Raw genomic sequence first — 22979 nt, 5'->3', positions numbered from 1 at the left:
GGTACAGGCTTGGAAAGGTGTCATAAATCCTTCACGTGATTACAGTATTTGGGAATCACCAGTCCAAAGGCACTGAGGAACAAGTGGCTTCTCATTTCTCCTGGAATCTCAACCTGTTCCCCTCTCCTGTCTCTCACAGTTCTGACATCTGTTAACTGTGACGCTGTGCTCAAATGGCAAACATGTATACAAGAAGCATCCTGAAAAATCAAACAAAATGATCAGTTTGCTCTAAAATGCAATTTGTCAAGGCACGGGAAATACCTAGGTGCTGCTGCCCTTGCAGAGGACCAAAATTAAAATCTAAGCACACATTCATTGGCTTAGCACCATGGACAGACCCCAGCTTCAGGGGATCTGAGGACGATTTCTGACTTCTGTTGATACATTCATATGCACTTATCCACTCATATAAATACAAATGATAAAAAAAAAATCTTTAAAAAGCAATTTGCCTTTTGAAGATCTCATGGGAGGGGGACATAAGCAGGAGGAGGGGTATACTCACTTTGTAGTCCTAGCTAGCCTAGAATGCCTTGAATAGTCTCCAATTCACTATCCTCCTGCCTCAGCTTCCTAAGTATAACAGCCTGCAGTGTTGACAAATGTGAGCTATTTATCCTGGCCTTGATAGGAGTCAGTTTTGACACAAAATTAGCCTCATGCTCATGTTTTAGTTCTATTTTATTTTATTTTAGTCTTTTGAGACAAGGTATCCCAATCTATCATGTAGCCCTAGCTGTCCCAGAACTCATGGAGATCTGCCTGCATCTGCCTTCCAAGTGCTGGGTTTAAAGGTGTGTCCTACCATGCCTGCTCAACCACCCCCATTTTTTTTTGTTTGTTTGTTTTTGTTTTTTTTCGAGGCAGGGTTTCTCTATATAGCCTTGGCTGTCCTGGAACTCCCTCTATAGATCAGGCTGGCCTCGAACTCAGAAATCCACCTGCCTCTGCTTCCCAAGTGCTGGGATTAAAGGCGTGAGCCACCACTGCCCAGCACCCCCCATTTTTTAAAGATCTATTTCTATTATTTTTAACTATGTGTAAGGAAGTGGGGGAACAGTGTTCAGGTGAGTACAGGTGTTTGATCTCATGAAGCTGAAGTTACAAATGGTTGTGAGCTACCTGATATGGGTGCTGAGAACCAAACTCAGGCTGCCTGGAAGAGCAGCAAGTACTCTTAACTACTGACTTACCACTTCAGCTCTTCATTTCAGTTTTATTGTGGTGGTGGGAATAGAACTAGGACCTTGCAGGGTCTGGCAAGAGCAAGTGCCACACCACTGAGACTCTTGACTTGTGTTCATTTTTATTTTGTTCTACTTGTTGGTATAGAGTTTTGTTTTGGTTTGGTTTTTGGTTTTTGGTTTTTTGAGACAGGGTTTCTCTGTGTAGCCCTGGATGTCCTGGAACTCACTCTGTAGACCAGGCTGGCCTCGAACTCAGAAATCTACCTGCCTCTGCCTCCCAATGGTATAGAGTTTTAGGTAGCTCAGGCTGGCCTCAAATTTGCTGTGTCACAAAGGATTTTATAAAATTCATGATCCTCCTACCTCTACCTTTCAAACCCTAGAATTACAGATGTGGGTCACCACATCTGGTTTTATGTAATGCAGGGATTAAACCTAGGGCCTCCTGCATAGTAGGCAAACACTCTACAAACTAACCTACTATATTCCAAGCCCCTTGATAATTTAATAATCGCATTTAAGAAGAAGATAAGCAGGATGGAGAGATGGATCAGTGGTTAAGAGCACTAGCTGCTCTTCTACAAGTCCTGAGTTCAATTCCCAGCAACCACATAGTGGCTCTTAACTATCTATAATGGGATCTGATTCCCTGTTCTGTTTTTCTTTTTTTAAATTTCCAAAATAATAGTTTCTTTTTATTGGATATTTTACTTACATTTCAAATGTTATCCCTTTTCCCGGTTACCCCTCCAGAAGCCCCCTATCCCGTCCTCCCTGCCCCTATGAGGGTGCTCAACCCATCTGCCCACCCACTCTTGCCTCCCCACCCTGGCATTCCCCTGCACTGGGACATGGAAGCCTTCCCAGGACCAAGGGAAACAACACCCTTCACGATAGTCACAAATAACGTTAAATACCTTGGTGTGACTCTAACCAAGCAAATGAAAGATCTGTACAGCAAGAACCTTAACTCACTGAAAAAAAGAAAGTGAAGAAGATCTCAGAAGATAGAAAGTTCTCCCGTGCTCATGGATCAGCAGGATATAGTAATATAGTAAAAATGGCCATCTTGCCGAAAGCAATCTACAGATTCAATGCAATCCCCATCAAAATTCCAACTCAATTCTTCACAGAGTTAGAAAGAGCAATTTGCAAATTCATTTGGAATAACAAAAAACTCAGGATAGCCAAAACTATTCTCAACAATAAAGGAACTTCTGGTGGAATCTCAATCCCTGACCTTGGCTGTACTACAGAGCAATTGTGATAAAAACTGTATGGTATTGGTACAGTGACAAGCAGGTAGATCAATGGAATAGAATTGAAGACCCAGAAATGAACCCACAAACCTATGGTCACTTGATCTTTGACAAAGGAACTAAAACCATCCAGTGGAAAAAAGACAGCATCTTCAACAAATGGTGCCAGGTGGTGGTGGTGCACATCTTTAGTCCCAGCACTTGGGAGGCAGAGGCAGGTGGATTTCTGAGTTCAAGGCCAGCCTGGTCTACAGAGTGAGTTCCAGGACAGCCAAGGCTACACAGAGAAACCCTGTCTCGAAAAAACAAAAACAAACAAACAAACAAAAAAAAAATGGTGCTGGTTCAACTGGAGGTCAGCATGTAAAAGAATGCAAATCAATCCATTCTTATCTCCTTGTACAAAGCTCAAGTCCAAGTGGATCAAGGACCTCCCCATAAAACCAGATACACTGAAACTAATTGAAGAGAAAGTGGGGAAGAGTTGAGAGTATATCGGCACAGGGGAAATTTTCCTGAGCAGAACACCAATAGTTTATGCTCTAAGATCAAGAATTGACAAATGCAGGCACGCCTTTAATCCCAGCACTTGGGAGGCAGAGGCAGGCGGATTTCTGAGTTTGAGGCCAGCCTGGTCTACAGAGTGAGTTCCAGGACAGCCAGGACTACACAGAGAAACCCTGTCTCAAAAATCCAAAAAAAAAATAAATAAATAAAATAAAGTTAAAATTAAAAAAAAAAAGGTGAAAAACGGCCATCTTCCCAAAAGCAATCTACAGATACAATGCAATTCCCATCAAAATGCCAATACAATTCTTTACAGACTTGAAAGAGCAATCCTCAACTTCATATGGAAAAGAAAAAAACCTAGGATAGCTAAAACAATCCTGAGCAATAAAAGAATGTCTGTAGGAATTACCATTCCAGATCTCAAGCTTGTACTACAGAGCAATACGAATGATAAAACCAGAATGGTATTGGTACAAAACCAGACAGGTTCATCAGTGGAATCAAATCAAAGACCCAGAAATAATCCCACACACCTATGGACATTTGATTTTTGACAAAGAAGCTGAAGCCATACAATGGAAAAAAGAAAGCATTTTCAACAAATAGTACTGGTCTAACTGAATATCTGCATGTACAAGAATACAAATAGATCTATATTTACCACCCTGCACAAAACTCAAGTCCATGTGGATCAAGGACCTCAACATAACACTGGATACACTAAATCTAATAGAAGAGAAAGTGGGAAATAGCCTTGAATTCATTGGTATAGAAGACAATGTCCTGAACAGAACATCAATGGTTCAGGCTGTAAGATCAACAATTAATAAATGGGACCTCATGAAACTGAAAAGCTTCTGTAGTCAGGCGGTGGTGGCACACGCCTTTAATCCCAGCACTTGGGAGGCAGAAACTGGCGGATTTCTGAGTTCGAGGCCAGCCTGGTCTACAGAGCGAGTTCCAGGACAGCCAGGGCTACACAGAAAAACCCTGTTTCGAAAATCCAAAAAAAAAAAAAGAAAGAAAAAAGAAAAGAAAAGCTTCTGTAAGGCAAGGGGCACTGTCAATAGGACAGAATGGAAGTCTACAGATTGGGAAAAGATCTTCACTAATCCTACACCCAATAGAGGGCCAATATCCAAAATATCCAGAAGTTAGACTCCAACAAACCAAATAATCCAAGTGTGGCCACTGTGAGTTCAAGGCCAACCTAGTCAGAGCTACATAGCTGAGACTCAGTTTTTTTTAAAAAAAAAAAAGGAGGAGGAGAAGAGTTAAAGAGATTCTGAGACCCTAGGAAACTTAAAACTTAAAATGGTCTGAAAGCCATGGTATGGGTTCTTGGTGTTCAGATCAGCCTAGAAAAGATAAGCCCAGCAGGCAGGAATGTCTGGTTACCAAGAAGCAGCAGGGGATTTCATCTGTGTTGTTTCAGAAAGACGACTGTGGAAGAAGTGACAAATAGACAAAATGCTCTACAAAGGAGCCAGATACACCTCATTATTATTGCGTGTGTGTGTGTGTGTGTGTGTGTGTGTGTGTGTGTGTGTGTAAGATGTATATGTGTATTGTGTATATGTCTGTATGCATACATATGAGTGTATGTATTTGTCTGATCCATGTGTATATGATGTGAGTATTGATGTACATGCATATGTGTTTATATATGATGTGTATGCGTGTGTGTGAATGTATGTGCATATGTGTGTGTGTATGATACATGTGTGAGTGTGGGTACCACAACATGCATGTGAAGGTGAGGGAACAACTTTTGGGAGTCATTCTGTCCCACCACGGGTTTCAGGGGCTGACTCGGGGTCATTAGAGTTACACAGTAGGTGTGTTTTACCTCATGAACTATTTTTCGGGCCCCTTCATACACATTTTAGCAAAGCCAGAAACAAGCTCTATACACAAATGAGGGAACCGGCTTATGCTCAAGTGATCTGGTTTTGGGGAACTAGAGACCTTAATAATACTATAAGTCACTGGGCAGTGGTAATCCCAGCACTTGGGAGGCAGAGGCAGGCAGGTGGATTTCTGAGTTTGAGACCAGCCTGGTCTACAGAGTGAGTTCCAGAACAGCTAGGGCTATACGGATGAATCCTGTCTCGAAAAAACAAAAACAAAAACAAACAAACACAAACAAAAAAACCCAATACTATAAGTCAGTTCTAGAACTCATTAGAACAATGGACAATAAGGAAACCCGAGCTGGAAATGCTGAGAATATTAGAAAATATCGTAAAGATTCTCAAACCTACCAGCTTCTCATCTAGAATATCCCCCAAGCCTCAGGCTTCCAGGAGGGCCAAACAGTGTCAGAGGTGGAAAAAGTCTTTTTCCTATTGAGTATTATTTCTAATACCCTTGAGTACCTCTTCAGGGTCTTGGAAACTAAGTCCTTAGTTATATTTTCCAAGAATTAGATCACAGATTGAAGGAGAAGGATTGCTACACTCATGTTTTCTTGTCACAGGTCTCTTCCTTTTTTCCATTTCTATCTCTCTTTTCATTCTCTTTTTCTCCTGTCCTTTCTTTCCTTCTCCCTCCCTCTTTCCCCTTCCCCTCCCCTCTCCACTTCACCACACACAGAAATCCCTTTTGAAAGGGGCTTTTTTCCAATTCAGTGAAGTAAAGTCTTTGCCCCTTTGTGGGGAAGGCTCATTAACATTCCCTCAGCAGCATCTCCTCAAGGATTCCACTTTTGTAACTCCGGGAGGGAGGTCAAGAGGCCACAATGGAGAGGTAAAAAAAAAAAAAAATGTGGTGAAGAGGAGGAGGTAGAAGAATAAAGAGGAGGGGAAAGAGACCTTCCTTTCATAAAAAGGCCGGCAAGAAGAAGGAAAATAGGAAAAGATGAAGATGGCTGAGACTCAGAAAAAAGACAAATATGGGTCCCCAAGTATGCCCTCTTAGATGTCACACAGATGTCTGAGAAAAGCAGAATGCTGTATGCCTGCTCTTCTTTCTCTTCCTCACAAAGGGAATAAATGGAGCAAACCACAGGAAGAGGGTAACAGGATACAGTCCACTGCATTGAAAAGCCAGAATCTTTCCTGCCCCGCCTACAATGGTCTGGTGATGATTGACAGCCCCCTAAAATACGTGTTAAAATGTGAGGCGCAGGAGTTCCAAAAATAGAGTGAGGCAGTCACTCAGGACCTTCCATGAAACATCTGCTAAAATAGTATAGATTCTGGAAACAGTAAGCAATGAGTCGCCACACCTCTCCAGAAGTGTCATCTTCCTCTGGTCTACTGCTTTTATCACCAGTGGCCTTCTTTCTCTCTTTTAGTATTTGTCACACTAGCCAGGACTTGTCATCAAGCATAAAAGGAAGAAATAATGCTTTTCTAATTGACATTTCAAATGCTCCCCTGCCTGAGCCAGAAGAGAAAATGTATACATGGTTAAACAAGGGAGTTCAGATATTATGACTAGAAGATAGGCATAACTGGGATATTCTAGACCCAATACTACTCACCCAGGTAGGACGCCATAGTTAGAAGTTAAAGAACAATAGCATAGCCAGGCAGTGGTGGCACATGCCTTTAATCTCAGCACTTGGGAGGCAGAGGCAGGTGGATTTCTGAGTTCGAGGCCAGCCTGGCCTACAGAGTGAGTTCCAGGACAGCCAGGGCTACACAGAGAAAACCTGTCTCAAAAAAACAAAAAAACAAAACAAAACAAAACAAAAAAAACAATAGCATAGATGACTGGAGACTCATGACTGTTGCTGAATTAATTTTTTAAAATTAGGGTGGGTGGTTTGTACCTATAAATAATGTACTCTAATAACTGAGGCAGGAGGACTGTTGTGAGTTCCAGGCTAGCTTGAATTCCAAGTTTTAGCCTGGGCTACAGAGTAAAAGCCCTATCTCAGAACAACAACAGCCTGTCACTGTTTTCTGACTAAGCATCTATAAGTGTATCCGGTGCTAACCTTAAATTTAGGATTCTCCTGTCTTAGCTTCTTGGGTATTAGGAATGCAGGTAGGCAACAGTGTGCCCAGCTGGATGAATTCCTTTTTTTTGTTTTCCCCCCTTGGTGATGGGGATTAAACTAAAGCCATTACCTCCTAGGCAAATGCTCTGCTGGTAAACTGCAGCCCACCTGCCAAATTATTAAAGGTCTAACTGATATACATAAGAAGTCTTTTACACAGAATCCTTGGTTGTTATTTTCTACCTGTGAAGACATTAAAGAGAACTCACAGATTCGGCACCGCCTCCTCCTCACAGCCTTTATTCTGAAGTACAGAAGAAATCATATGCTCTCCTGGCTTCTCAGAGGCAGCCTTTCCACTGAAAGACCTGGACGGGACCAGGAGAGACAGCCACCCATAGTGCTTGCTATTTTAAATAAAATTTCTTAGGATGGATCACTTTTTCTTTTCACACGAGCTCTCTCACGACACTCTGCTTTCCTGCCATGATAAAATATGCCCTGGGTTTTTTTGTGTAGTCTTGGGCAGGCTACCTAACCTCCACACACCTTCTGATTAATTTGTAATCAAGATCTCCTGCACAGAGCAATCTTATAAAACCTGCTGTGGATGTTGTATGTGGTGACACACACTGAAATTCTAGCACTTGGGAGGCAGAGGCAGGCAGATCTATGGGAATTTGAGGCCCACCTGTCAGGCCAGCCAGAGCTATAAAAAGTGTGTGTGTGTGTGTGTGTGTGTGTGTGTGTGTGTGTGTTGTGGGGTGGGGGCTGCTGTGGGCTGGCACAGTATCTCAGCCCTTGCTGGTCAAGTCTGACAAAATGAGTTGGAGCTCCAAAACCCAGATTCAGATGTAAGGAGAAAACCAACTCTCCACAAAGTTGTCTTTGATTTCAACGTTTGGTCGTGTGGGATCAGGAATACACACATGAATCGTGCATACATACACAGTAATAATTTTTCATTGAGCTAATTTCAAGAGTTTTAATACTAAAAGACATCATAGAAGTGGAGATCTGTATAAATTATTAAAGTTATATCTAAATGATTATTATAAGGTCTGTTTTTACTCAGCCTACCAATCTTTTCCCATTCCCATTTTCACCTGGCAATAGCTGACGTCTTGGCCTGAAAATCAATATATATGAGAAAGTTTGTGTTGAAGTTTTTAGCCCAGAAGCTGAGCGTTGTCAAGGCACAATTATGGGAAAATCAAAAAGCCCCGCAAGGAAAATAGTGGGAGAAAATTAGAGAAACAAGCCTTGGGCAGTTCCAGCGAGACCGGCAGAGTCCTGGCAGGGAGGAGAGGGTTAAATCCCTTCCTCTGCAGTACAAAAGAAAAGAGTGTGCGGAAAGATTAGGATTTTTGCTTTTACAATAGGAGCTGCAGGAGCGTTGGGAAGAAGCTGAAGGGGAAAAAAGGGGCGTCTCTCCTTTAAAGACTTCGGAGATTGAGAGAGAAAGGGAGCCGGGAAAGAGTCTCACTAGTCAGTCCGTCTCTGGGACGGGAGAATTCCTCTCCTTCTCAGTGATTTGCACTGGGGGACCAGCACCCGTTGGCCTCAGACTAGACAGGGTGATCGGACCAGGTCACCCCCAATAAAACTCAGTGCGCGGTGCGGTCCCTCTCTTACCGCTCACTACTCAGGAATGTCTCGGCGAAAGCAACGGAGACCCCAACAGTTAATCTCGGACTCTGAAGGTCCCAGCACGTCTGAAAACGGTGGGTGCTGGGGGCAGGAGATAGCGGGGTTCGGTGGGGGTGTGTATGTGTAGGATTCAAAGCCTGCATGGTTCAGGCCAGGGCAATGGAGGGCACCTCGGCCATGAGCCAAACCTGAGCAGGACTTGGGCACTGGGGATGTGAAGGACTCTAGACTTGAGGATGAGGAGAGGACTAGTGCAAAGGAGATTATCACCCCCCCCCCTTTGGCTGTTGTCGGGATTCATTCTGTTTGTGTTTTGCTTGCTTTTCTCTGGATGAAATGTAGTTTTCAAACTGGCTCTGTCTCTCTACCCAAGAGTTTTCTCTCCAAGTCCTTCTTTACTCACTGGTCTTTGTGCCGTTGCTAAGTAACGTCCTCAGACCTGAAGACCCGTCTCTTAGGGATGGGATTTCCCCCTCTTCTTTCTGGAGAGTTGGGTTGCAAGAGAATGAATTGGATAAACGTGAAGGTTCCCCTGAGGGGGGAAGAGAATAAAGTTTCTCATTGTTGCACTGTGCTGAGAGCAGAACTCCCAGAGGAGGAAAGCTAATGTCGGTCAGAATGCAGGCTAGCTTGGGGGTGTGCTCCTTCTTATCCCGAAGGGAAACTGAAAGACAGCCCTGTAAAGGGACTCAGGTTTGCGTTTTTAAGGGAGGTAATGATAGTACTTAACGTGCGAGTTAACATAACTGTTCATATATGCTGTCACTGTATAAGGATCTTGCTATTCATTTATTTTTAGTTTTTGAGACGATCTCCTTATGTCGCCCAGACTAGCCCTATAGTCATTATACAGCCCTGGCTAGCCTGGAACTTTTGGCAATTCTCCTGTCTTAGACATCTGAACAAATGAGCACCATCATGCTAAGTTGCTGTATGTTTCTTTTAATCAACAAATTTCCTCTGGGAGAAGAGAACAGGCTATGTAGCTGTAGCCAAGCTGGTGATCGATCCTCCAGCCTCTACTTCTGTGTGCTGTGATTGCAGGCATACACCAGCACAGCATGATGCAAAGGTCTGTGCAGTCTTAGACTACTCCAACCTGTGAACAGCCATGATAGGAAGAGGAGGATATTAGGAACTGATTGTTCAATGCCTCAGAGACAACTGAAGACATGGTCAGCGGAAAAATTATGTATCTGGATGCTTATAAGGCTGGTGATACTCACTGTCTAAGGCCGAGCTAGGAGGAGCCATGTATGTCTAGATAATTCTGAGACTTAAGACAGTTTTGGACTAAGTAGTATGGCTACGTGTGTGTGTGTGTGCTCACAACGTGGAAGTCGGAAAGTCCACCTCTGGGGCCGGTCTTCTGCTTAGCAAACACATGGTATGCCTAAAAATATATAAAATAAGATTATGCATAAGGGTTCTGAAGCCGTATTTTCAGGATTGGCGTTTGGACAAACCCTGGTCCCCCTCTTTGCTAGCTATACAAGCTTGGTTTTGCTTCTCTGTTTCTTCTCTCTTTTGTGCCTCGGTTTCTTCATCTGTTAAACAGAGATGGATGAGTACAATAGTTACCTTATTAACTTGTGTAAGCTCTTTGGGGAAATAACCTGCGCACATGGCATTTCTTAGAGACATACTTACCGTAAGTACTTAGTGAGAAGGAATATTGCAATTTTCACATGTGAGGGCAGTGACCACTCAGGGACCTCAGTATACCTTTATAAGGCACAAAGGGCTCTGGGGGACTGTATTTGTAGCAGCTAGAACTAATTATGGATTGGGCTTATCTTTTCCACTTGTACAAGAATGCCTTTAGGTCGAGTCAGTGCAGGCATGCACAATGAAACCTTAACAAACAAGTTAAGTTTGGGATAGGAACCATCTTCCCCAAGCCATTGCTCGGCTGAGATCCCACTGTGCCCATATTTAGAGGTTCTATGGTGACGGCATCCTTCCCCCCGAGACACATTAAGCCTCCCTAATGCTGCTATAGGCCGGATGTTTCCTCCTCGAGCTCTATAGGAGATTTCCCCTAGAGCTGGAGAGTTGCCTCTCAGTCCTGCTCCCCTGCTGGTTCAATTGTGGAACTGTGCTGAACGCCACCCCCAGCCCCCAAGAGACACGTTCTCCTCTCCTTCCTCCCATCTGCTCACCCATTCCCCACACCACGGCTGAGGGAAAGTTTTCTGCATGAGTCAGAGGGTATCCAGCAACTGCTGTGGGTGGATTCTCAAGCCTTTAAGGGTACAGTTTGACTGGGAGGTTCTCCAGAAACCTGGAAGTGTAGTGACGCTGCTGGAAATCCATTCCTGTAGAAACCGTAAAGGCTTACACCCTATGAAGCAAGAACAGTTAGATAGATAAATTTTGTATTTGTAGGAAAGGCAGAAGGTAACATAGGGATCTGCCTTGATCAGGAGGAGGATGTTGACTTCAGCACTCTGTCCATGGCACTGGTCCTCCACCTCCCTAATGCTGCAACCCTTTAACACAGTTCCTCATGATATGGTGACCCCAACCAGAACATTATTTTTATTGTTATTTCACAACTGCAATTTTGCTACTGTTGTGAACCCATCATGTAACTCTCTGCTTTCTGATGGTCTTAGGCGACCCGTGTGCAGCAAGGGTCATTTGATCTCCAAGAGGTCGAAACACACAGGTTGAAAAACAGTTGGTCCACGGCATATGCACACACACACAGAAATACTACTACTACTACTACTACTACTACTACTACTACTACTACTACTACTACAATAATAATAATAATGATGAAAATAATAATAAAAATAAATCAAATAGTTTTTTTGGTTTTTTGAAATGGGGTTTCTCTGTGTAGCTTTGACTGTCTTAGAAATTGATCTATAGACCCGGCTGGACTTGGTTGTTGTTGGATTTTTGTTTGCTTGTTTTGTTTTTTTTTTTTAAGATTTGCTCTAAGGCTTAAGAGCACTGATTGCTTTACCAGAGGACCCAATTTAGATTCACAGTACCAACATGGCAGCTCACAACCATTTGTAATTCTAGTGCCAGGGTACCAACCCATTGCCCTCTTCTGGCTTCCATGGCTACCAGGCCTGAAAGTGGTGTGTATACATAGATGCAGGCATGACACTTATACCTATAAAATATAAATAAATTCATTTAAAAAAAGATTTATTTTATGTATATGAGTATACTGTAGCTGCCTTTAGACACACCAGAACAGGGTATCAGATCCCATTAAGGATGGTTGTGAGCCACTGAGTGTTACTGGGAATTGAACTCAGGACTCTGGAAGAACAGTCAGTGCTCTTAACCTCCGAGCCACCTCTCCAGGCCAATAAATAAATTTTTTAAAAATCTAGCTTAAGAACTCCTAAAGTCCTGGGCATGGTGGTACTCGACTTTAATCCCAGTGCTCAGGAGACAGAGACAGGTCGAGCTCTTTGAGATCAAGACCATCCAAGAAAAGAAAGAATGAAAGAATGAAAAGAAAGCAAGGAACAGAGGAAGGAAGGAAGGAAGGAGGGAAGGAAGGAAGGAAAGAAGGGAGGGAGGGAGGGAAGGAGGGAGGGAACAGAAAGAACTCCTAAGGGTCTTCATATTAGAGCTCCTTAGAGACTTCCTTACCTAGTCTCCTTTCATGACCTCAATGGAGGCTTGTTGGTTCTCTCCTGCAATTGACATGGCTATCTAAAACTCTCTCCTCTCTTATAAGCACATAACATATAAATTCTCTTTCTCTCCTTTTCATAGGGGTGTCTCTAAAAGGATTGGGCTATAGTGGAGAGCTAAAGAGATTGCCTTGCATTCATGGGTCGCTGCGTTATTGTTTACATAGAATTCACTAATAACTATGGCATCATTATGCTTCTAACCTTTCCTTCTACCCCAGAGCATAGCCCAGAGTTAGACAGCAAGGATTCGGGATGTTAACTCAGGGAAAAGCATGCGTGAGGCCCTTGGTTTCATCTACACACAAATCAATGATTACACTAAATCAGAAGTGCCGTCCTTTGCTTACCTGTAAACTTAGAGTAGACTTCTATTGTGCCTTTAAGAAACAGACCCCAAAAAAACCTACTTTTCCACTTCCTTCTTGCACGGCTCCCTGACTAGAATACCAAAACCTAAAAAAATACTTACCGCACAGAAGCGATGAGCAGGAAACTATTTACTCAAAAACTCTGGAGAAAGAAAAAGAATCTCCCCTACAGAGTCTAGATATCAGAATTAGAGAGCATAAGGGACGTAACTGGAGGAAATGTTAACTGGTACATCTGGGAAATGATCAGAAGCCCAGATATTTAGTGAGGAGAAACCAGGACAACAGCCACACAGACCTGGAGGGAGAGAAGGGAGGTGGCAGACAACAAGAATAGCAAAGGCAAGGAAGGCAAAAATAGGGCACCTCACACACGAAAGAGAGAGCTCAGCTCTCAGGCTTCTGAATCCCCTGAGGCTTCAGCTTTAGGGACCTGCTGCAGTGGCCATCAGGAAGAATATATTTCTAAGTGGACAGAAAGTAATTTAGAAGTCCAGGATGTGGCCAAAGCAGGATTGATCATGAGTTCAAGGCCAGTCTGAACAACTCTAGACTGTCAAGAAAGAATGGGAGACGAGACAGGAAGAAAGACTGACTGACTTATTCTTGACTAAAACCTGGGATAAGGAAGCAGAAAACCCACTTTTTCTGTTTTGTTTTTGTTTGTTTGTTCTTGAGACAGAGTTTCTTTGGTTTGCTGTCCTGGTAGCCAGGCTAGCCTCAAGCTCAAAGAGATCTGCTTGCCTCTGCCTCTTGAGTGCTGGGATTAAAGGCAGGCACCACATGTCCTTTGCCCTCCTTTGAAGAAAACTGGGTTTTCAAACTACTCTAGAGCTCAAGGACATATGACCTTTTAACCCTGGACAACTCTTTTCTTTCCTAAGGTTTCAAGGAAGGGAAACCTAACCCTAACCCTCATTTTGTTTTGTGTTTTGGTTGCTTGGTTTTGGTTTCGTGACTGCATCACTGTAGCTCAGACTGGCTCTCTGTAAATCCCTGATCCTTCTGCCTCAACCCCCCAAGGTGTGGGAGCCCAGATCATAATACTCTCTGGAGATAGACCCCAAGGTGTGGGACCCCAGATCGTAATACTCTCTAGAGACAGATGCAGGTACTGTACTAGGCCATTCTTGAACTTTGTTCATTTTATTCCTTCTAACTCCTCCATCATCTCCTTCCCTACACTGACTTATTTGTTTGTTGTTTATTCTAGACAGAGTCTCACTAAGTAGCCCTGGCTGGCCTTGAACTCACAAAAGATCTGCCTACCTAGGCCACCCGAATGCTGAGATTAAAGGCATGTGCTACCACATCCAGCTGCCTCTTTCATTTCACTATTATTATTATTATTATTATTATTATTATTATTACTATTTTAGGTGTTTTTATCTTATGTGGATGGGTGTTTTACCTGCATGTATGTCAGTGTTCTACATGTGTACTTGGTGCTCGTAGAGGCCAGAAGAAGGTGTCAGAGGGTGTCAGATCCTGTAGAACTGGAGTTACAGTCAGTTGTGAGCTCTCATGTGGGTGCTGAGAACCAAATCTGGGTCCTCTGCAAGAATAGCCAGTGCATGCTTTTAATACCAGAATTTGGAGGCAGAGGGAGGCAGATCTCTGAGTTTAAGGCCAACCTGGGTCCACAGAACCAGTTTCAGGACAGCCAAGGCTACTCAGAAACCTTGTCTCAAAAAAAGGAGGAGGGGCCGTGCGGTGGTGGTGCACGTCTTTAATCCCAGCACTTGGGAAGCAGAGGCAGGTGGATTTCTGAGTTCGAGGCCAGCCTGGTCTACAGAGTGAGTTTCAGGACAGCCAGGGCTATACAGAGAAACCCTGTCTCAAAAAACCAAAAAAAAAAAAAAAAAGGAGGAGGCATGGTGGCACACAATTATACAATTTTAATCTTTGCACTCAGGAGAAAAAGATAAATGGATCTCTGTGAGTTCCAGGTAGCCTGGTATTCAGAGTGAGTTTCAAGCCAGCTAAGGCTACAGAGAGACCTTGTTTCAAGTTGAAAGAAAGAAAGGAAGAGAGAGAGATTCTCCTCAAACTGAAAAGAGAAAAAAACAAAACTGGGACTTTAATTGACCATTTGTGCTCAGTGAAGGATCAGATCTGTAAAATAGCTTTGAGCTTCAAAACTGTTTGGATTCCACACAAATGTCTTTCTCACTTGGTGCCTGGTATCTGAGTCATGTTGCCTTTCATCCACCATGGGTGCATCCATAGGTTTCAGTATTGTAGTTTGCTCTGGCAAAGAACAACGTGTATGAGTTTAGTAAAGAAGACTGAGTAAAGAAACCATGGTACATTTTCTTAAAAGTGATCTTGGCAACATTTACAAGTCTATTTATATTTATGGAGGCTGCAGATGAGTAGTGATTTAGTTCAGGTAACATTTGTGAGGAATAGGGGAAGCTTTGAAGAGGATAGTCCTTGAAGCTCTACTATTGGAGTACTTGCCCCGCCTTGTGTGTTGTGGGCTGGGATTATGTATGTGCTGAACACAGAACCCAAGGCCTGTGGGCTGATAATACTCTGCCACTGGACAGCAGTAGCAGCCCTCCTTGTCTGTGGCCTAGGACCGTCCACTTCACCTTTTCTGCTATCTAGGTGTATCATTCCCTGCTTAGCATGTTCCTGTGTTTTGTGACTTTAGCCCTGTCCGCATAAGAATCTTTCTTCCTTTTTCAGGATAGGCACTGAGTGAAAAAGGGAGCTGAGGAGTGGATGGTTCCTCTTGCGGGTGGCTGTTGATACATCACCTTTCACCAGGGACTAAACTTACCTTAAAGGGTGTAGATCAAATGACACATCAGAAAGCACATTTCATTACAAAGCAAGAAAGGGGACACTGTTTCCCAGGAGAAGAAGAAAAGAAAAGGACTTCTTTTCTTGTCCGAGGACTTGACAGAACAGCAACTGGATATCAAATGTTCAGTGCTAATTAACAAATGCTCTGTAGAAAGTCTCCATCTGATTCCTTCTCTCTGACTTGAGGGCAAAGAACAAATGGCAGGGAGGAGCCACACAGGCCCCTTTCTCCCGCTTTAGGATGCGCATGGGAAGCTGGACAGGAGCCACAGTGGTGATTGCTGCTCCACTGAATTACTCTGTGGGCTTGGAAAAGTCACTTAACCTCTGTGAACTTGAGTTCCCTTATCTGTAAAACTAAAGCTCACTGCTCTTAGCTGTGTCTTGGACAAACTGAAACCCTGAACTCCATCTCTATCTGCAAGGGTCGGGTCTTAGAAAAACAGCCAGCTCATCCATTTCAGTGCTCTGATTCATGAGGCTCATAAGGCTAAAATCTTTTCTTGTCTTTTTTTTTTTTTGAAAGATTTATTTTATGGAAATGGGTGCTCTATCTATATGTATACCCACATGTCAGAAGAGGGCATCAGATCCCAGGGATAGATGGTTGTGTGCCCCCATGTGGTTGCTGGGAATTGAACTCAGGATCTCTGGATGCTCTTAACCACAGAGCCATCTCTCCAGCCCTGAGATTATCTGAAGTTTAAAACCAAGATTGTGTTATTTATTTATTTATTTATTTGACCAGGTAGGTCTCAAACTCAGAGATTTATTCACCTGCCTCTGCTTGTAGTGCTGGGATTAAAGGCATGTGCCACAACTGCCCAGCTGTTTTTAGTTTATAAATATAGTAGCTGATTATTATTATTATTATTATTATTATTATTATTATTATTATTAGACAGGGTCTCACCATATAACCCCAGCTGGTCTGGAGTTCCCTGTGTGTGCCACCACTCTCAAGTTTCTATTGAAATTTTGATTGGATTGGGGCACATATTCTCCCTCCTCACCAAGACTCCTTAACCTAGACATATGCCAGTGATACTACTGAGAAATTAACAAGATTGGGGGATGAAAGATGAGGATGCTGGGAGATCCAGCATTTGTGGGCTCCTAGGTTCAATCCCCACAATGGTGCTGGGATGCAGTGGACAAGGTGGATCAGGTTTATAATCTGAGTTCATGGCGAGTAGAAGCAGGAGGAGCCAAGCCAGCCTTAGCTATGTAGTAAGTTTGAGGCCAACCTGGGCTATCCTACGAAAAAAAGTCAACCAACAAGCAAAAAGATATTATTTTAGTTGTATGTGTATTTTAGGTTCTCTTATTAGAAGTATAAATTCCCGGCCAGGCGGTGGTGGCACACGCTTTGGATCCCAGCACTTGGGAGGCAGAGGCAGGCAGATTTCTGAGTTCGAGACCAGCCTGGTCTACAGAGTGAGTTCCAGGACAGCCAGGACTACACAGAGAAACCCTGTCTCGAAAAACCAAAAAAAGAAAAAAAAAGTATAAATTCCCTAATCCATAATATTTAAGGATCTTCAATTTTAAAAAAGTTCCTAAAAAACAAAAACAAAAACAAAAAAAGCCGGGCAGTGGTGGCGCATGCCTTTAATCCCAGCACTTGGGAGGCAGAGGCAGGCGGATTTCTGAGTTCGAGGCCAGCCTGGTCTACAGAATAAGTTCCAGGGCAGCCAGGGCTACACAGAGAAACCCTGTCTCAAAAAACAAAAACAAAAAAACAAAAACAAAATTAAAAAGTTCCTAATTTATATTCTCTTTTTTTTGGGGGGGGGAGTCCGCCATATGTTAATACTACGCTTCTAGCAATTTCTAGTCTGGGCATAAAGCTTGGTGGTGGGGCACCTGATACAAAGTTCCATCACCAGCACCACAAAAGCAAATGGTTTGCAATTTGTCTGCTTTCAAAATAGTTTTCTGATAAAGACATTGTATTTAAAATATTGTCTCTTTATAAAAAGGGGGATGGTGGGGTATTCTGTGTAACTGGCTCCAGTTTATCAGTCAGGCAAAAATAGAACTGGGAAGAATGAGATTGTAGAATTTGAGGAAGGTTGGGAGTTTACCACTACACTCAGCTTACAAAGACCATGCCTCAAAAACAAACAATAATTAAGAAGCCATAGATCTGGGGACGCTGAGGCAGGAGGGTTGCCGTTGTCAAAGTCAGCTTGGGCTACACTGAACATTCCAAAAAAAGAAGGAAAAAGGAACAATATGAGTTTATTCCTACCATCAAAACACAAATCCAAGACCTGAGATCACTTCTTTACATGTAAAAGTAAGGGATTTTAGGAATTGGGGGACCCTTTAAATCTCAGTTCAAGGAAGAAAAAGAATGCCGAATATCTGGTCAGCGCACTTTAACCCTACTTACTCCCTCTGAATAAAAGGCAGGGCCTGGTGGAGGTGAGCAGGTGTCAGTCTTGTTTAGGAATTGAAATCCGCTTGGGGCTGTTAGGAGCTTTGGATCCTGAGCGGCAGACTGTGAAAACCCATTCCGCATCTTCCCCATTGTTTCAGAAGGAGCTCCCCTCCCCCAAGGTTGGAGCTGGGTGGACCTCCTTAGGCCTTTGTAAGCTAATATCTTATTTAATTGTCTGCTTTGGGGACAGGGGTGGGGGTGGAAAGAAGGTACTGGAGAGGAGGGCTTTTTTAAAGTAGGAACTCTGCATTTGGTATAGGGCCGGTGGCCTGTGGACTAGCTTGTGTTGAGGGGGGGAAGGGCTTGGTGTTGTTCCTCAAGAAGGGGCCCCTCAAATGACTCCCTTGGGAATTCTATCTTGCAATCCGCCCCCCCCCCGAAACTTCTTTTGTGAAGAGAGATGAGGGTAGGATGGGAGTAGGGGTGAAGACAAAACTTGAGATCATTCTGCGGTGTGCGAGCTGGTAAGGGATGAGTGTTTGAGGCCGCTCCTCCCATTCTTGTCCTCCGACCTCTGAGGCGGGCAGACCACCCTTTGGAATTCACGTTTTCCAAGCTCAGCAGATCCTTTATCCAAAGAAAAATTACTGAAGCCTATCGCCTTAATCTATTGAGCGGGCAATGTTTCCCACTGTGGGCTTGGGGCTGACCCAGTGGAAGCAGCTAGGATAAAGACATCTGGGGTGGGGAGCTGGCAGAGGATGGGGCACAGTGGGCCCCCAAGGTGCCTCACTGACACCTGACCCACAGCCGGAGTAAAGCTCCCTAGACTTGCCCCCACCCCCACCCCACCCCTGCACTCTCCGCTCTCGTCTCCTCCTGCTTTCGTCTCCCTCCCTGGCAGCTTCTCCCCACAAACTCTCCTCCCCCATCTCCCCACTACCAGCTTTCGCGCTCCAGCTCCTCCCCTCCTCCGCGCCTTCTCGCTCCCCTCCCCCCCTCCGCCGCTGCTCCTTGCCCCCGCCACCGCCGATCTCCTCCGCAGTCTGGGCCGCTGGGTGCAGAGACTGCCGCAGCGCCGGCGGCCTCCCCAGACCGGATACCCATTGTGTCCTAACCCATCCCGCCTTCCACTTCCCACGGCCATGGCGCAGGAAACCGGGAGCAGCTCTCGACTCGGGGGGCCCTGCGGGGAGCCTGCGGAGCGCGGAGGTGCGGTAGGGCCAGGCTTGGGCAGAGATGGGGGCCGAGGGGACGCTCGCGTGTAAGGATTTTAAGTGGGCGGATAAAATGTGTGATTCTGCACATAGGCCCCAATTCTCACATCCATTTCCACCCTTCCTGGGCCAGAGGAGGGGGAGGGGTAACAGAGGAGGCTCGGAGAGTGCGCGCCCTGTCCCCCAACCCCCCTTTTGCTGGGTGTCCAGGAACCACGAGAGTCGGGTCCGGTCTGAGCGCTAGCTCCCTGCAGGGTTTGACTGTAAGCTTATCTTCTGACCCTAATCGGAGGTTCCTGGGCCGCCTGTTCTTTAGAGCCTCGGTTATCCAACACAACCGCATTACCCACACTTTCTCTTGTCTTCTCCCCAGGTGATGCTAGCGAGGAAGACCACCCCCAAGTCTGTGCCAAATGCTGCGCACAATTCTCTGACCCGACCGAATTCCTCGCTCACCAGAACTCATGTTGCACTGACCCACCGGTAATGGTGATAATTGGGGGCCAGGAGAACCCCAGCAACTCTTCAGCTTCCTCCGTGCCCCGACCAGAGGGCCACAGTAGGCCCCAGATCATGGACACAGAGCACAGCAATCCCCCAGATCCTGGGTCCTCTGGGCCCCCGGATCCCACCTGGGGGCCAGAGCGGAGGGGAGAGGAATCTCCTGGGCATTTCCTGGTCGCTGCCACAGGTACAGCGGCTGGGGGAGGTGGGGGCCTGATCTTGGCCAGTCCCAAGCTGGGAGCAACCCCATTGCCTCCAGAATCCACCCCTGCACCCCCTCCTCCACCACCTCCCCCTCCACCCCCAGGTGTAGGCAGTGGCCACTTGAACATTCCTCTGATCTTGGAAGAGCTGCGGGTGCTGCAGCAGCGCCAGATTCATCAGATGCAGATGACTGAGCAAATCTGCCGCCAGGTGCTGCTGCTTGGCTCCTTAGGGCAGACGGTGGGTGCCCCAGCCAGTCCCTCAGAGCTACCTGGGACAGGGGCTGCCTCTTCCACCAAGCCCCTACTGCCTCTCTTCAGTCCCATTAAACCAGCGCAAACTGGCAAAACACTGGCATCTTCCTCTTCGTCGTCCACTTCTTCAGGGGCAGAACAACCTAAGCAGGCTTTCTTCCACCTTTATCATCCACTGGGATCACAGCATCCCTTTTCTGTAGGAGGGGTTGGGCGGAGCCACAAGCCCACTCCTGCCCCTTCCCCTGCCCTGCCAGGCAACACGGATCAGCTGATTGCCTCACCTCATCTGGCTTTCCCAGGCACCACAGGACTCCTGGCAGCTCAGTGTCTTGGGGCAGCAAGAGGCCTTGAGGCTGCCGCCTCCCCAGGGCTCCTGAAGCCAAAGAACGGAAGCGGTGAGCTGGGCTATGGGGAAGTGATCAGTTCCTTGGAGAAGCCCGGTGGAAGGCACAAATGCCGCTTTTGTGCGAAAGTATTCGGCAGTGACAGCGCCCTGCAGATCCACCTTCGCTCCCACACTGGTGAGAGGCCCTATAAGTGCAACGTCTGTGGTAACCGGTTCACTACTCGGGGCAACCTCAAAGTACACTTCCACCGGCATCGTGAGAAGTACCCGCACGTGCAAATGAATCCACATCCAGTACCAGAGCACCTAGATTACGTCATCACCAGTAGTGGGCTGCCTTATGGAATGTCTGTGCCACCGGAGAAAGCGGAAGAGGAAGCAGCCACACCAGGCGGAGGTGTTGAACGCAAACCTCTAGTGGCCTCCACCACAGCACTCAGTGCCACGGAGAGCCTGACCCTGCTCTCCACTGGTACCAGCACTGCAGTGGCTCCTGGGCTCCCTACTTTCAACAAGTTCGTGCTCATGAAGGCAGTGGAGCCCAAGAGTAAAGCTGATGAGAATACTCCCCCAGGGAGTGAGGGCTCAGCCATCGCCGGAGTAGCAGACAGTGGCCCGGCAACCCGAATGCAGCTAAGTAAGCTGGTGACATCACTACCGAGTTGGGCACTGCTTACTAATCACTTGAAGTCAACTGGAAGTTTCCCCTTCCCTTATGTGCTAGAACCCTTGGGGGCTTCGCCTTCTGAGACCTCAAAGCTGCAGCAGCTAGTAGAAAAGATTGACCGCCAAGGAGCTGTGGCGGTGGCGTCTACTGTAGCCTCGGCAGCTCCCACTACTTCTGCCCCTGCACCTTCAGCCTCTGCTTCTGGACCTAACCAGTGTGTCATCTGTCTCCGGGTGCTGAGCTGCCCACGGGCTCTACGCCTGCATTATGGTCAACATGGAGGTGAGCGGCCCTTCAAGTGTAAAGTATGTGGCAGAGCTTTCTCCACAAGGGGCAATTTGCGCGCACATTTTGTGGGTCACAAGACCAGTCCAGCTGCCCGGGCTCAGAATTCCTGCCCCATTTGCCAGAAGAAGTTCACTAATGCTGTCACTCTGCAGCAACACGTTCGGATGCACCTGGGGGGCCAGATTCCCAACGGGGGTTCCGTACTTCCAGAAGGTGGGGGAGCTGCCCAGGAAAACAGCTCGGAGCAGTCTACAGCCTCTGGACCCGGGAGTTTTCCCCAGCCGCAGTCCCAGCAGCCATCTCCAGAAGAGGAGATGTCTGAGGAAGAGGAAGAGGACGAGGAAGAAGAGGAAGACGTGACAGATGAAGATTCCCTAGCAGGAAGAGGCTCAGAGAGTGGGGGAGAGAAGGCCATATCAGTACGAGGTGACTCAGAAGAGGTATCTGGGGCAGAGGAGGAAGTGGCCACGTCTGTAGCAGCACCCACCACCGGGAAGGAGATGGACAGTAATGAGAAAGCCACTCAACACGCGCTGCCGCCACCTCCACCACCACCCGACAACCTGGATCATCCCCAGCCCATGGAGCAGGGAACCAGTGATGTTTCTGGAGGCATGGAGGAAGAGGCCAAACTGGAGGGAACCTCAAGCCCGATGTCAGCCCTCACCCAAGAAGGGGAGGGCACCAGCACCCCTTTGGTGGAAGAGCTGAACTTACCGGAAGCCATGAAAAAGGAGCCAGGAGAGAGCAGCAGCAGAAAGGCGTGTGAAGTATGTGGCCAGAGCTTTCCTACCCAAACAGCTCTGGAGGAGCATCAGAAGACCCATCCCAAGGATGGGCCGCTCTTCACTTGTGTCTTCTGCAGGCAGGGCTTCCTTGACCGTGCTACCCTCAAGAAGCACATGCTGTTGGCTCACCACCAGGTACCGCCCTTTGCACCCCATGGCCCTCAGAATATCGCTACTCTTTCCTTGGTCCCTGGCTGTTCCTCCTCCATCCCTTCTCCAGGGCTCTCTCCATTCCCTGGAAAAGATGACCCTGCCATCCCATGAGCCTGTTTTCTGTACCTGGTCCTCTATGACCCAAAACACAGAAACTGAGAGCTCCATAGAAGGACCTCCAAGATTTACTCACCCTCCTCTTGTCCTTTCTCAAGTTTTCTAGTGGCTTCTCTCTAGTTCCTGAGCTTGACAATTGCCTTTGAAAGGGAATGTCCCCTAAGAAATTTTTATCACCTTTTTGTTCTGTGTAACTAAGGGAAATATTCCCTGTAGCTCTCACATTCTCAAAGGGGAGCTCTCTCCTCTTCTCCCTTCCCCTCTGGCAGGTATACTAGAACCCCCATCTTTGGAATGGCACCCTTGTTCAAAGGGGCTGGCCACTGTCCATGGAAGGCCCAGCACTGCTCCTTGGTGATCTTGACCAAGTCACCCCACAAGACTTTCTTGGGCCAGGACCTTCTTGAGAAGCTTGTGAGGGGTGGTGGGTTTCTTTTCTTTCTCCAACCACGGTTTTCCACTGAGCCCCGGAGTTCTAGATCTACCTGCAGTTGCCATTTGGGCCCTAGCACCGTCATTGCTGTCAAAACCCAGGAACTGTGCTTGACAAGGTGACTCCAACGACATGATCCAGAGAGGCCGAGGAGACCATAGCCTCCCTCCTGCTTCAGCCTGCTGTAGCGGAAAGAAAGTATCTATAA

The 22979-nt window shown here is 46.2% G+C and overlaps 1 protein-coding gene across 2 annotated transcripts; it reads left to right on the top strand.

Annotated features, from left to right (window-relative positions):
• The first annotated feature begins 8291 nt into the window (after positions 1-8291).
• Sall2 (spalt like transcription factor 2) lies at positions 8292-22973 on the top strand. 2 transcript variants are annotated; one of them, XM_031361951.1, is made up of 2 exons: positions 8292-8632; positions 19388-22973. In XM_031361951.1, exons 1-2 carry the CDS (start codon positions 8560-8562, stop codon positions 22330-22332), a joined length of 3018 nt encoding a protein of 1005 aa, XP_031217811.1. In that variant the 5' UTR covers positions 8292-8559; the 3' UTR covers positions 22333-22973. The 2 variants fall into 2 exon arrangements, with proteins under 2 accessions (XP_031217811.1, XP_031217809.1); XM_031361949.1 differs by lacking the exon at positions 8292-8632 and adding an exon at positions 18456-19009.
• The last annotated feature ends 6 nt before the right edge of the window (positions 22974-22979 follow it).

The sequence above is a fragment of the Mastomys coucha genome, unplaced genomic scaffold (genome assembly GCF_008632895.1).
Source record: "Mastomys coucha isolate ucsf_1 unplaced genomic scaffold, UCSF_Mcou_1 pScaffold9, whole genome shotgun sequence".
In the NCBI taxonomy this organism is placed as follows: Eukaryota; Metazoa; Chordata; class Mammalia; order Rodentia; family Muridae; genus Mastomys; species Mastomys coucha.
The sequence above is the reverse complement of the archived record's forward strand: the minus strand, read 5'-3'. Positions and strand labels throughout refer to the sequence as shown.